Below are 15,174 nucleotides of genomic sequence, written 5' to 3' on the forward strand. Positions count from 1 at the left end.
AGGCTCTGGACGCGCAGGCTCAACGGCCATGGCTCACGGGCCTAACCGCTCCGCGGCATGTGGGATCTTCTCGGACCGGGGCACGAACCCGTGGTCTCCTGCATTGGCAGGCGGACTCTCAACCACTGCGCCACCAGGGAAGCCCACAGAATTTTTTAAAAAAGAGTAGTACATTCCTTACCCATATGCCATTCTCAACTAGATGGGACAGCAAGGAACTATTGTGATTATGTTGGGGGTGGGCGGGCGGTTCTTGAAAAGTTGAAACAGATATAACAAAATCAATGTACTTGACACATAAAACAGTTCTTCACTATTTAGCATTAATTTTAGATGCAGGTAGTTCAAGTTTGATAACCAGGTCAATACTGAGGGCAAAATGGCTTAGTGGGAGGATCACTGGGAAGGAGACTGGGTATCAGGAGACCTGCAGTGTACTTCCATATCTGCAACTAATTAGTAACAGAGCAAGTTACCTGACAGGCCTCAGGTTTCTCATTTATAGAATGTGTATTATATTACCTGTATTATCTTGGGGATTGGAGTGAAGCTACAGTGAACTAATGAACATGCCATGTTTTATAAACTGAAAGCGTAACACAAATGTGAAATTAATCTTTTATTACAGTAGTCCCAAGAATATCTGTGTATTAGGTAGGATGAAAGGCCAATATTTAACTCTTTGACATCAATTTAGTTCTGTTCAATTCTATTTTCTAAATAGGGAAATGCATATTTTAGGAAATTTTGTTTTAAAATATGAACTTCGGCTTTCAAGGTAATAAACTTTAGTAATCAGGACGGTTCTCTTATGTATAACATAATATTCCTTAGTGTTGGAAAATAGGCATTATATATTTCATTTTAAAAAAGCTAACTGGATATTTTTTAAATAAATAAAACAACCATAATTTTATTTCAAAATATTTTTCAGAACTACAGTTCCTGAGGAAGAACTAAGTCCAAAGATACTAGCTTTGCAGAATGCTCAGAGAAAGCGAAAAATAGAACATGATGGTTCACTTTTTCAAGCAGTAGGAATTGTAAGTGTGACAGTATGTTTGCTTTTCTATTGTAGCTAATGTGCTATTTCTAAGTTAGATATATAGGTAACTCCTTGTATCTTCCAAATACTAATGTTACATTTTCAGAAGTTATACACTGTTTTTTTTCCACTTGTACACACTCTTTCTTAAAAATACGAACATTTAATGAATCCAGTCTTGGTGTAAAAATTCCAAACACTAGAGATGTATTTTGAGTAAGTATAGTTCTCCCCTCATTCCACACCCAGTATCACCACCAAGTCTCTTTCTCTTCCCTTTAGGTTACTTTCCCTTCTTACCCACAGAACAGTCAGTGCTGGTGTAATCCATACTGATATTTTCAGACCAAATTAACTGGAAAGCATTTACACACGTAGCTGTCATAAGGAGCAGCAAATGAATTCACCATAGTAGTATGAAGAAAAATAATTTAAAATAACATAGGGCAGTATTTAAGAATCTTGCCCACATATTGTTAGCAAACTTACACTGATTTCAAAGTTTTGACTTAAAAAATATTCAACATAGTAAAATTGAAATAACTTTACTGTTTTTAGGGAACATTATTACAGCAACCAGATGATCGTGCAACTACTACATCACTTTCTTGGAAACGCGTAAAAGGATGCAAATCTAGTGAACAGAATGGAATGGAGCAAAAGACAATTATTTTAATACCCTCTGGTTAGTTTATTCTTTCTGCCCTTGAACATCACAAAGAGAATTAAAATATATGAAACTTTTATTTAGGAGCTTTACTCCAAGTGAGAGTGATTTTCACTCCTTAGCAGGATTAAAAAGTAAAGTTGCATTTTATTTGATCAGTAATAGCTATTTCAAGATGGAACTATGAATTTTTAGTAATTATCTTTGATCTGTGTCTGTGTGCTTTCAATATTGAATAGAAGCTGAAACTTGCACATTTTAATGCCTTTTTCTACATTGGTTTATCACGCCTTTGTGCCTTCAAGGTATCCTTTAAACATTTGTGACATAGCACCAGTAACACTTTTTTGCACTTTCTTGTTTACACGATTGTGGTTTTGCCTAATAGACTAAAACCCTTCTAGCGCTTATTTGCCTTATTTTCCCCAATACCTAGTGCATAGTGGCTGTTTAATAATATTCATGGATTAGATGAATAAATACTTAAGTATCTCTTTGTTTTTCAGATTTAGCATGTAGACTGCTGGGGCAATCAATGGATGAGAGTGGATTACCACAGCTGACCAGTTATGATTGTGAAGTTAATGCTCCTATACAAGGCAGCAGAAACCTACTGCAGGGTGAAGAATTACTCAGAGCTTTGGATCAAGTTAACTGAGCTTTTTCATAATCTCATTCCTTTTTTTGGACACTGGTGGCTCATTACCTAAAGCAGTCTATTTATATTTTCTATATCTAATTTTAGAAGCCTGGCTACAAATACTGCACAAACTTGGTTAGTTCAATTTTGATCCCCTTTCTACTTAATTTACATTAATGCTCTTTTTTAGTATGTTCCTTAATGCCAGATCACACACAGCACATTTTCACAGTTCTTTGGTATTTAAACCATTGCATTGCAGTAGCATCATTTTTAAAATGCACCTTTTTATTTATTTATTTTGGGCTAGGGAGTTTATCCCTTATCGAATTATTTTTAATAAGATGCCAATGTAATTTTTTTTTAAGAAGGCAAGTAACCTTTCATCATGATGAGTTTGAAAAATTTTTACTCAGTTTTTTGCTAGGGAGTTTGTCCCTTATCGAATTATTTTTAATAAGATGCCAATGTAATTTTTTTTAAGAAGGCAAGTAACCTTTCATCATGATGAGTTTGAAAAATTTTTACTCAGTTTTTTCACATTTTACATAAACAGTAATGATTTGCCAGCAGTACATGGTAGCCACAATTGCACAATATATTTTCTTAAAAAAAATACCAGCAGTTACTCATGCAATATATTCTGCATTTATAAAACTAGTTTTTAAGAAGAAATTTTTTTTGGCCTATGAAATTATTAAACCTGGAACATGACATTGTTAATCATATAATAATGATTCTTAAATGCTTGTATGGTTTATTATTTAAATGGGTAAAGCCATTTACATGATATAGAAAGATATGCATATATCTGGAAGGTATGTGGCATTTATTTGGATAAAATTCTCAATTCAGAGAAATGATCTGATGTTTCTGTAGTCACTTTGCCAGCGCAAAAGAAAACAATACCCTATCTGTAGTTGTGGAAGTTTATGCTAATATTGTGTAATTGATATTAAACCTAAATGTTCTGCCCACCCTGTTGGTATAAAGGTATTTTGAGCAGATTGTGAACAAGAAAAAAATCATGCTTTGTTAGCAAAATTGCCTAGTATGTTAATTTGCTCAAAATTTGATGTTTGGTTTTATGCACTTTGTCGCTATTAACATCATTCTGTTTTCATATAGATTTCAATAATTGAGTAATTTTAGAAAAGCATTATTTTAGAAATATATAGTTGTCACAGTAAACATATTGTTTTTCTATGTGCATTGTACAAATTTTTCATTCCTTTTGCTCTTTGTGGTTGGATCTAACACTAACTGTATTGTTTTGTTACATCAAATAAACATCTTCTGTGGACCAGGCCCCCTTTGATCAGCTTTTATGTTAAAATAATGTTTGCTTTAACACCTCCAACTCATAATATTGTTTACCAACAGTTTAAGTATTTTATGAATATTACATTACTCTTGTCTATTTCTACATTTATCTTATTGCCATCACCTTAAGTTATACTGTGTCCCTAAATGTAATGTTAAATATAACAAACCATAATGTTCCACTGTAAAAAGTATGCTTTTAGGAAAGAAACTTGTCATTTATGAACCTTTAATTTATTAAAACAAAATTTTAATGTTCTAATATGAATGGGATGAATGAAGCAAATCCTGAACATTATAGTTACATAATGTTGTAAGGGCTAGAAAGTTCCTCTAAAGCAGCGGTCCCCAACCTTTTTGGCACCAGGGAACGGTTTCGTGGAAGACAGTTATTCCACGGATGGGGGGTGGGGGATGGTTTCGGATGATTCAAGCACATTCCATTTATTGTGCCCTTTATTTCTATTATTATTACATTGTAATATATAATGAAATAATTATGCAACTCACCATAATGCTGACAGGAGGAGGAGCTCAGGCGGTAATGCGAGCGATGGGGAGCAGCTGTAAATACAGATGAAGCTTCACTCGCTCACCTGCCGCTCACCTCCTGTTGTGGGCCCGGTTCCTAACAGGCCACGGACTGGTACCAGTTTGTGGCCCGGGGGTTGGGGACCCCTGCTCTAAAGATTTCCAATCTGTTGTCGCTCACAGATGAAGAAATTTAGACCTCAAATGAGAAAGGATTTGTCCAAGCCTTAAAGGTAATAAATGGCAGACCAAAGATTTAAACTTATGTCTTCTGACTCCAATATGAAGCTGGAAAAACGTTGCTTTGTTTTTGTCTTAATGATACTGTATATTTTAAATTTTTTAAATAGCTTTATTTTTTTCCTATATTTTAAAAATGAAAGAGCGTTATTTCTTTTATGATTGTAAAAGTAATACATTCCCACTTAAAATTTAAAAAACCAGACAGCACAAAAAGATATAATAAGAAACAGTGAATCCCTGCTCCTAGAAGTAACAGCAAATTATTTTTATGGACAAATTACATAGGCAGTGCCAGAGCCTTAGGCCCTGTATCCTGAGGTTACAGGAACAAAATATCCTAGACAAAATTAAGCCACAGATCTTGGGAGGCTGTTTTTATCTTAGAATGAAGAAAATCTGATTACAATTACATGAAAATATGGGAACAAAAGTTTACAATATTAAGACTCAATCTAAGTTTTTAGGGGCATATGCATATTTCACTGCAAATACTATGATCCAAAGTGCTTCTGCATTTAATTACAGATAGTACTAGAGGTGGTATTTTAGAATAAAGTAGTTGCTTAATATTCCCAGGTTGAAATTTAAAATTCTGCTCATTTTGTTAGCAAATTAACTTAAGCTGAAATCTAGAAGTTTATCGTTTTCAAATATTAGTTAATGGTCAGATCTGTAATGACTAAGGGTAGGAAAATGACTTGTGGAGCAATGATTTAGATGAGAAAGCCACTTTAAAGGATGGTAAAGCTGGGAGAAAACAAGTATCCACCCCTTGGTCATTCAGAAAGTAAGCCCCCTGGAGTGCTTGAAGCTGTTTTAAATAGCAGAACCAGCCTTTCCTCCCAGCATTGTGCCAGCCTCTTTGAGACTGTAGTAACAAATGTCTTTATAATGCCTTTAGCCAAGTATAGCTCTACCCCAGCAGCTACAGTCCTGTATTGTCTCCCTTCCTGATGAATGCCTATACGTCTTCCTCTGGCGGTGCTGTGAGTGAATGACCACAGTATTATTTTCGCATCTGAAAAAAGTATGGCAAAGGAGTTTAGTGTATTTTGTTCATTTGTTCTAAGCCTCACTATTAACTCTGGAACTGAAAAAGAGTTCCCCAGGGAGCCTACCACTGCTAGGTACAACTTCTTTTAGATTAGGAGTTAAAATGAATCTAATGTCTTTAAGTGCTATATGCTAGACTTTGTGCTAAGCATTTTGCATGTTATCTCACAATCTTAAAAAAAACACTATGAAATAGTACCTGTATCTCATTTTGTAGATGAGGAAACAGTCTTGGAGAGATGGCCTATGATTCAGAGTGTCTGAGCTGGTGAAGTCCTAGCCAGTCCAGTAGAACCTTACCCCTTTTTCCATTAATTGTTTAAATGGCAAATAGAAAGCAATGGGGGTGTAGGGAACTGAGGGTGGGTGTCCCTTGACGGTAATGAAATCATAGAGGACACTGAGGGGATGTTCTATGAGAGGAATGGCAAGGCAAATGGAAAGGAATAAAAGTGGTGTTCTGGGCTTCCCTGGTGGCGCAGTGGTTGAGAATCTGCCTGCTAATGCAGGGACGCGGGTTCGAGCCCTGGTCTGGGAAGATCCCACATGCCGCGGAGCAACTAGGCCCGTGAGCCACAACTACTGGGCCTGCGCATCTGGAGCCTGTGCTCCGCAGCAAGAGAGGCCGCGATAGTTAAGAGGCCCGCGCACCGCGATGAAGAGTGGCCCCTGCTCGCCACAACTAGAGAAAGCCCTCGCACAGAAACGAAGACCCAACACAGCCAAAAATAAATAAATAAACAAATGTGGGATTAAAAAAAAAAAAGTGGTGTTCTGGTGCTATTTAGTGGGTTTTGGGTTTGAGCTAGAGATTTCGGTGTTTGGCTATGGAGACATTAACTCAGGTAAATGAGGTAGTATATGAAATGCACGTTGATAAACTATAAAAGGCCAGATGAATATATGGTATGGTTCTGTCAGGGAGCAACTAGGCCCGTGAGCCACAACTACTGGGCCTGCGCATCTGGAGCCTGTGCTCCGCAGCAAGAGAGGCCGCGATAGTTAAGAGGCCCGCGCACCGCGATGAAGAGTGGCCCCTGCTCGCCACAACTAGAGAAAGCCCTCGCACAGAAACGAAGACCCAACACAGCCAAAAATAAATAAATAAACAAATGTGGGATTAAAAAAAAAAAAGTGGTGTTCTGGTGCTATTTAGTGGGTTTTGGGTTTGAGCTAGAGATTTCGGTGTTTGGCTATGGAGACATTAACTCAGGTAAATGAGGTAGTATATGAAATGCACGTTGATAAACTATAAAAGGCCAGATGAATATATGGTATGGTTCTGTCAGCGCTGTTTGATTTAATAGCATGCTAGACACATTTATTTTAAGTTTGTATTAACCTCACAACTACCATTCTAAAGTTTGATTTCCCCCTACAACCTCTAAAATGCAAAAATGATGAACTTAAAGTTACTGGCTTTGCAGAAACCTCAACATTCCAAAAGTTCAAATTTCCAATGTAGCAACGTCAAAAACAAGTTGCAAATAATACAAAATCTTTTTTTGTTTTTAAACGATGTTTGGTTAAATAAAACCTTTGCAAACATGTTGCTATGTGGAACCAACAAAAATGTAAAAAAAATTTTACTGGGGTGCTTTTTAAGTCTGCCACTAACCACTATGCTCATATTTCCTCCTTTTAAATAAAGCTGAGCCTGCTGTCCCAGATCATTTTACAGAGAATTAGTTCAATCTGTAGGATGTGAAATGAAATAGTCTCCCTGTAAGACAAAAACTACATCTTACCTCTACCCTCCTATGAACACCTTCCGGAGCTTTGTTGTGTTCACATCTTTCAGAGGTTTGGACATAATTTTTATTCTTACCTGTAGTGGACGGTATTATCCAAGACGCTGCTCAGACACCCGATCTCCTTGTACTATTTATTTCTTTTATTCCTTTGTCTTCGTTCCATTCCGGCACGGAGAGGCAAGACAGGTGCCTGAGAGCGGCAGTGATCAGACCCTCAGCGGGGAGAACAGCAAGGATGCGGAAGGGACCGGTACCACTTCTGTCCCTGGCGCCCTGGTGCCTACATGATGACGATGTGAAATGTGAGCTGCCCGGAGAAACTTCTGCAAACCCCGCCCGCCGCGCTGCAGGCCACGCCCCAGTACGTGCTGGGGCTCAGCACCGCAGCCCCGGCCCCCGCCCGCGGCCCGGGTCTGGGGGCCAGCGCGAGGTGGCAGGAGCGGCGCGTGTGGTTGCTGCTCCAGGCTCCCGCCTACGTGTGGGAGAGCATGTGGAGGCACCGCCCCGCCCGGCCTTAGGATGCGCGCGCGCGCGCGCGGACGGAAGGGCCGGCAGGGCCTCGTGGGTCCCGCCCTGCCTTTTGTCTTCCGTAACCTGCTCGCTTCGGCTGCCTTCCCTTGAAAGTTGGCCGTTTTGGATGTTGGAGTTTGGGGGGCGGGGGGAGATTTGAGGGAAGGAGAAGTGAAGTGTTGCTGTAGGTAGAGCTGTCTTCCGAACTCCCAAGCAGATGCTTTGGAGTGTTAAGCTGTGCTCTGTAGAACAGAGAAATGCCGAGGGGTCGCCTAACAGATTGCGTAGGTATGCAACAGTTTAAAAACATTAGTCCTATCTACTAATCTTATCAAAAACAGAGAAGTTGTGTGTTCATTTCAACATATTACCCCTAAGTCACTCAAAGGCTTCGTTTATTTTAAATAAAGCACTTTGAGATATGCTTGATTAAGTAATTAAATGGAAACTTTAGCTGCCCCGGATGGGTTTTTATTATTGTTGGTTTGTGTTGTTTGGTTTTTTTTTTTTGCTTGTAATGTTTTTGAATTTATTGTGTGTCTGCACCCTGAGAATCCTTTGGAAGATAATCTTTTTGGAAAGAAGGGAGGTGAGTTTGTGGAAAACAGAAAAGCTTGGGGCATTAAATTTAGTCTCCTGTAATTAGGTTATGATTGCGCAGTTTGTTGTAAAGTACGGAGCCAGGTATTGTTTAGAATAAATAACCTCGCTTTTGTATATACACAGCTGACTACATTTTATATTTTATTTTAAATTGTTTTTTTCAGGAAAATTCATTGTTCATGTTTTCTCAAATAGAATTTCCTAAAAAATAGGACATTAAAAATTCTCTTTTAATTTTAACATTTAGAACAAGTGGCCGAGGTGTTCTAAATATTTTTTTCCTAATAAAAACTGAACTGTAGCCTCAGTCACCGTGTTTGTGCTTAATTAGAGAGGTGTCATTTAGGGAGAATACTACAACTCTTTTGGTCTTATGGATGCTAAATAAATCATTGTAAACTGGCGATTCTTCACGGAGGAGAGCAGGCCAGGGGATTGGAGGAGTGGGGTTCTTTAATGTTTATCACAAAAGCATTTTTTAAAATTGAGAAACATATATAGCCTGACAAGTAGGCTAGGACGTTGTTAAGTCAAATATTTTTTAGAGATCTTTGAAATATTAAAACATTAAGAAACACTTTTATGTAGAGATCCTTTCCATATATTTCTGGATAATATTACTGGCTCTTTAAAACGGCTTTTTTTTTTTTTTTAAATGGTTCCACACACAACTGCTTATGACATACTCTAATAGGAGTACTGGACAAGCTTTGGGTAAGCCATTATAAGCTGTTGCCTAATTCTCCAGCCTACTGGTAGAGTATTTAAAGCAAAAACCTAACTGAAGTAAGCTACTAACATCACAAATTAGAGAGGAGCCAGCACATCCTGGGTAGGTGCTTTTCCTCTTTGTAGGCAAATTCAACTGCGAGTATTTGCCATCCCTGTGACTTCACCTTTAGTCCTGCTTTCTTACTTCTCTTTCTTTTTTTCAACCTTCTGTGATCATTTATGCATGTCTTATCTCCCCTACCAAACTCTTAGTTCCTTCAGAGCGAGGTTCCCATCTGATTCATCTTTGATTTTTCCTAAAACCTTGCACTCTGCTTGCACAAGGACAACTCACATGATTGAAGGTAGGAGAGGATCTTGTGTGACAGAGACCAGAGAAGAAATGATCAGAGGAATGGAATGGGGAAAACAGGACCATTTTCTAGCTCTTCTAATGAAATCCATTTATTCAAAGAACAATTACTGAGGGTTGACTGAGTCTAAGATGTTTGTGATGTTTTGAATGTTTGTGGACCCTCAGAATTCATATGTAGAAATCTTACCTCCAAGATGATACAGTATTCGGAGGTGGGGACTTTGGGAGGTGATTAGGTCATGAGGGTGGAGCCTTCATGAATGGGATTTGTGCCCTTCCTTGTTGAAGAGGCTCCAGAGAGCTCCATCGCCCCTTTGGCCAAGTGAGTATACAATGAGAAGTTAGGAATCTGCAACCAGGAATAGGGCTCTCACCAGCTAGCACTAACCAAGATAGTATTCTGGTCTTGGACTTCCAGACTCTAGAACCATGAGGAGTAAGCTACCCAGTTTATGGTGTTTTGTTTTAGCAGCTTGAACAGACTAAGACAGGGTTCTTCTGAGACCTGTAGGTGATAGAAATAGTCTAGAATGTGGTGTCTGCTATCAATGGGTTAATTCCCATTCTACGAGGTTCTAACACGTTCAGCTATAACTGGGCAAACACAAGTGAAGTTTGTATTGGTCATTAAAGATGTTCTAAGTCATCATTACCTTACCTAGAGTTACTACCAAGGTAATAACTCATTATCATCATCATTACCTAGAGTTATCTCTAGCTTGATAGTCCATGTCCAGGCCAGACTGCTCCCCACAGGCACGTCAAGTTTGGCCTCTCAAAAACTAACTCCTCATATTACTCAGCCATAAAAAGAAACGAAATTGAGTTATTTGTAGTGAGGTGGATGGACCTAGAGTCTGTCATACAGAGTGAAGTAAGTCAGAAAGAGAAAAACAAATACCATATGCTAACACATATATGGAATTTTTTAAAAAAATGGTTCTGAAGAACCTAGGGGCAGGGCAAGAATAAAGACACAGACATAGAGAATGGACTTGAAATGCGATTATGACCACCTAGAGGGGTGGGATAGGGAGGGTGGGAGGGAGACGCAAGAGGGAGGGGATGTGCGGATATATGTATATGTATAGCTGATTGACTTTGTTATAAAGCAGAAACTAACACACCACTGTAAAGCAATTATACTCCAAAAAGATGTTAAAAAATAAATAAAAATGATGAAAAAAAGTAAAATCCTAAAAAAACAAAAACTAACTCCTCATATGCCCTCCAAATGGCTCTTCCTCCTGCATCACCTGCTCAGTGAATGACACCACCCAGTCTCCAAAATCAGAGCCCTAGACAAAACTTGTCACTTTTACCCTTATGCACCACATCCAGTCTGATGCTGTCCTTTTCTTAAATGTTCATTATGGAAACTTTTGAACATGTACAAAAGTAAAGAGAATAGTATAATGATGTCAAAGTGTCTCCACAGTTTGGGTTCTTCGGGAAGTAGACTCCGCAAGATGGAGATTGCAGGACATTTATCAGGGAGAGTTTTAAGGAAAAACACGCGGACAGGAAAAAGCAGAAGTGGACAGAGGGAGAAACTGAGCTGAGATGCAGTCCCAGCAGAGGCTTTCAGCAGCCACATGGGAGGTGTGGACCTGAGATAGCCCTTGAGAGGGGTACCAAGTTACAGAGAGGGCTGAGGCCCCTACAGTGATCAGTCATTGAATGTGGGCTGCCCTCAGAAGAAATGACCTTTAATGAGGCGCTTTTCTTCCGCTGAGACAATCCCCAAGGAGGACTGACAGCTGAGGACCACCTGCTGCTGCACTCCAAGCAGCCAGAAGCGTAAGTCATTCCTGAGACATCTGGGTGCCTTATCCAGCATCAGCCACAGTACCAGCTTCAAAGATCTCAACTCGTGGCTTTTTTCATCAGTACCTTTATGCATCCCTCCCTTCCCCATCCATTATTTTGAAGCAAATTCTAGACATCATATAATTTCATTTGTAAATAATTCAGTATGTATCTCTAAAAATTATATTCTCTTTTTGACATAGCGCAATACTATTCTTACACCTAAAACTTTAACAGTAATGCTTTAGTGTTATCAAATCGTCAAAGTCAGTGACACACAGTCTTTTTTTTTTTTTCTAGGTATTTAATTTACACCATTCTCTACATGTCCACTAATACAGCCTCATCCTTTCTGGCCTGTGTTTCCTATACCTCCCCTGTTATCTGCCCCATCCCTGCTGCACTGCACTGTTGCTAAACCAATCTTCCTAAAACAAAACTATGGTTATGTTATTTCCATACTTAAAAACTCTGAATGTAAAATAGCAATTGTCCTTGAGGGGTGGAGTATCAGAAGACTTTTACTAATATTACATTTCTGTATCTTTATAATATTGTATAGGAAATATGATTACTTCTGTTAACAGAAAAAACATTTTAAAAAATATTCATAGCTATTGATTGTCTTTAGCTGATAGTTCAAATGCTTTTATATTTGGTGTTAAGTCCAAAACTATGAGGATCTGATACACACACACACACACACACACACACACACACACACACACACAGAAACACTAGACCTCTAGACCAGAGAACAGGCCATTCATTATTCATAGAGCATGTTAATTCTGGTTGCCTGGAGCCCCAATTCCCCACAGGCTACACAGTGAGGGCCAGATATTCACCTGTATGTGCAGCAGGGTTTGTACCACAAGAGAGGAACCCTCAAATTATGAGACTTGGAGCTTACATGCAGCAGCTGGCACATCTGCCCATCTAAGGAATGTAAACAAATTTCTCTGTGGGGAGGGGAGAAAGGAGGGTCTCTGTCTTTCCTTTACAGCCTTGGAATGCAAGCAAATGGCTCCAGGGGAGATAAGTCTCTAAACCTCTTCAGAGTTTTCTGTCTTTAGGACTTATATTCAAGCATCTTCACTTAGAAGGCTCAGAATATACAAGAATACTAAGAATTTCGGTGGTGGGGGGGAATCTCCCAGCACAAAGCATTCCAGACCTTGGGATCTCCTGCCTATTTTTCCAAATATTACAGCTTCTTTCTTTTTCATCCAGTGCTGCAGTGATAAAACTTCCTAACATTCTCTCTTCCTCTGCGCATTTGCACTTGCTTTTTTTCTGCATCAGCAGCGCTCTTCCTATTTTCATCTTCATCTTCTTAATTCTTTCCCTGATTTTTCACAATTCAGTTCTACTTTAGAAAGCTTATCCTCTCAGGGACTGGTTAGGAGTTTCTCCTAGGTGTTCCCATGTTGTGCTGTGCTCACCTCTTTCATATTTATCACACTAAAATTTTAATTATCTTCTTGAGGTGAGTTGTTCTACATTAGATGGTTGAAAACCTGAGTTGCCTTTAAATGCATGCCCAGGAAAATGGCAGTATGAGGAGCCCTATGGACTTACTACCCCGTGAAACAACTATAACTGGTGAAAATTTTAGACAACAACAATTTAAAGTTTCTTGAAATTGTTTGAAGGGAATAAAGCAGATGAAGAAACATTTAGTCAAGAAAACCTACTAAATCTTGGTAGGAACAGCAAGAGTCAGTGGCACCTGAGCCATGACCTGCTGCCTCCCCCACCCTGCTCAGTATGACAAAAGCTCCACTCTGGGCAGGCATGGCCAAGAAGGTGGAGCTCACTCTTCCCTGAGATCTCAGTAAAAATACTATGGATCTCCCTGGGAGAGCCAAGCTGCCAGCATTTCTCATCCTCCTTAGCTTCATGTTGCAAATGTTAAATTCCAGATAAGTATGTCCTACTTATAGGAATTTAAGATTGGAGAGATTAGGAACTCCTTTCTTCCTTTCAGACACTATTCATAGGACAGAGGCCCTATCCCAGATTCAGGACGCTATGAGTGCTGGGATCCCAGTCACCCTCGCCCCATCTCACACAGCTCACATGGGGGTTCCATGCCAGGAGAGACAGCTTGAGGGGCAGAAGCTAATGCCCACTTCCAGAACCCTGCTTATAAAGCAGGGGTATCACTCTGAAAGACATGGCACACAGTCCCCATTCCCAGCTTGAGCATTGGCTCAGAGATTTTGCCCGGGGGAGAGAAAAGTCCACTAGAACAGAGAACTCTGAAGTTCTCCCCAGAGGAACTGATTTTATTTGGAAGAGTGTGAAAAAATTCAAACTTCAAGGTGCTCTTGAAAACAATGCATATTTTGGTGGCAAGTAATTAAGAGGAGGCTGGTGGCTCCATGCAGCAAGAAGCTAAACTGCAGACCAGCTAGTTTACCAGAGAGAGCCTGAGAAAGAGACAACTAAGAAGAGCCCTCTGGGATCAGAACAAACCTCAAGACTGCATTCAGTGGCTATCTCTGCAAAGGAACCTAAATATAATTGAACTATGAAGCAGTTCATGCCCCAGGACATTGTCAAAAGCAGGAGAACAATCAGCTGGCATTTAGTGGAGTCTACTAGCTGGGTGTGATACCAAAAGAGGCAGACAGCTTAACAGAAAGACCAGGGAAAGAGACAGTCAAAGAGAGCTCTGCTAAAACCACTATCATCACACTGTGGCTGTGTGCATAGGCTCAGGAAATTGATCCACATGCAGGAAAAATTATAAAACTTTATTGATGATGCTAAAGATTACTTAAATACTTATAGGATAGGGATACTCAATATGATAAAAATGCTATCCTTCTCAAAGTGACATGGATTTAATGCAATTCAATCAAAATCCCAATGGTACTATTAGAGAAAGTTGACAAGTTCAATTTAAAATTTACATGAAAAAGCAAAGGTCCAAGAACAGTCAAGATACTCTGGAAGAAATATAGCAGAGGGAGGAACACTCCCAAACTCATTCTACGAGGCTACCATCACCCTGATACCAAAACCAGACAAAGATGTCACAAAGAAAGGGAACTACAGGCCAATACCACTGCTGAATATAGATGCAAAATTCCTCAACAAAATACTAGCAAACAGAATCCAACAGCACATTAAAAGGATCATACACCATGATCAGGTGGGGTTTATGCCAGGAATGCAAGGATTCTTCAATATACACAAATCAATCAATGTGATAAACCATATTAACAAATTGAAGGAGAAAAACCATATGATCATCTCAATAGATGCAGAAAAAGCTTTTGACAAAATTCAACACCCATTTATGATAAAAACCCTCCAGAAAGTAGTCATAGAGGGAACTTACCTCAAAGTAATAAAGGCTATATATGACAAACCCACAGCCAACATCATTCTCAATGGTGAAAAACTGAAACCATTTCCTCCAAGATCAGGAACAAGACAAGGCTATCCACTCTCACCACTATTATTCAACATAGTTTTGGAAGTTTTAGGCACAGCAATCAGAGAAGGAAAAGAAATAAAAGGAATCCAATTGAAAAAGAAGTAAAGCTGTCACTGATTAAAGAAATTAAAGATGATACAAACAGATGGAGAGATATACCATGTCCTTGGAGAAGTTAAGGAAACACTCCCATTTACCACTGCAACAGAAAGAATAAAATACCTAGGAATAAACCCACCTATGGAGACAAAAGACCTGTATTCAGAAAACTATAAGACAGTGATGAAAGAAATTAAAGATGACACCAACAGATGGAGAGATATACCATGTTCTTGGATTGGAAGAATCAACATTGTGAAAATGACTCTACTACCCAAAGCAATCTACAGATTCAGTGCAATCCCTATCAAACTACCAGTGGCATTTTTCACAGAACTAGAACAAAAAATTTCACAATT

The 15,174-nt window shown here is 39.1% G+C and overlaps 1 protein-coding gene and 1 long non-coding RNA gene across 2 annotated transcripts in view; one reads left to right on the forward strand and one right to left on the reverse strand.

The window, feature by feature from the left end:
- HIF1A (hypoxia inducible factor 1 subunit alpha) overlaps nt 1-2,765 on the forward strand; it is a 43,229-nt gene extending 40,464 nt beyond the window's left edge. Inside the window, exons 13-15 of the mRNA XM_007109893.4 lie at nt 935-1,043; nt 1,604-1,730; nt 2,219-2,765. Coding sequence (XP_007109955.2) covers nt 935-1,043; nt 1,604-1,730; nt 2,219-2,370 — 388 coding nt within the window. The 3' untranslated portion in view covers nt 2,371-2,765. The remainder of the gene's footprint in view (nt 1-934; nt 1,044-1,603; nt 1,731-2,218) is intronic.
- Nucleotides 1-7,645, reverse strand: part of LOC129392560 (uncharacterized) — a 27,620-nt gene extending 19,975 nt beyond the window's left edge. The window contains exon 1 of the long non-coding RNA XR_008618682.1: nt 7,331-7,645. This is a non-coding gene — a long non-coding RNA (uncharacterized lncRNA). The remainder of the gene's footprint in view (nt 1-7,330) is intronic.
- Between the last annotated feature and the right edge of the window lie 7,529 nt (nt 7,646-15,174).

This window comes from Physeter macrocephalus, chromosome 11, assembly GCF_002837175.3.
Source record: "Physeter macrocephalus isolate SW-GA chromosome 11, ASM283717v5, whole genome shotgun sequence".
NCBI classification, from domain to species: Eukaryota; Metazoa; Chordata; class Mammalia; order Artiodactyla; family Physeteridae; genus Physeter; species Physeter macrocephalus.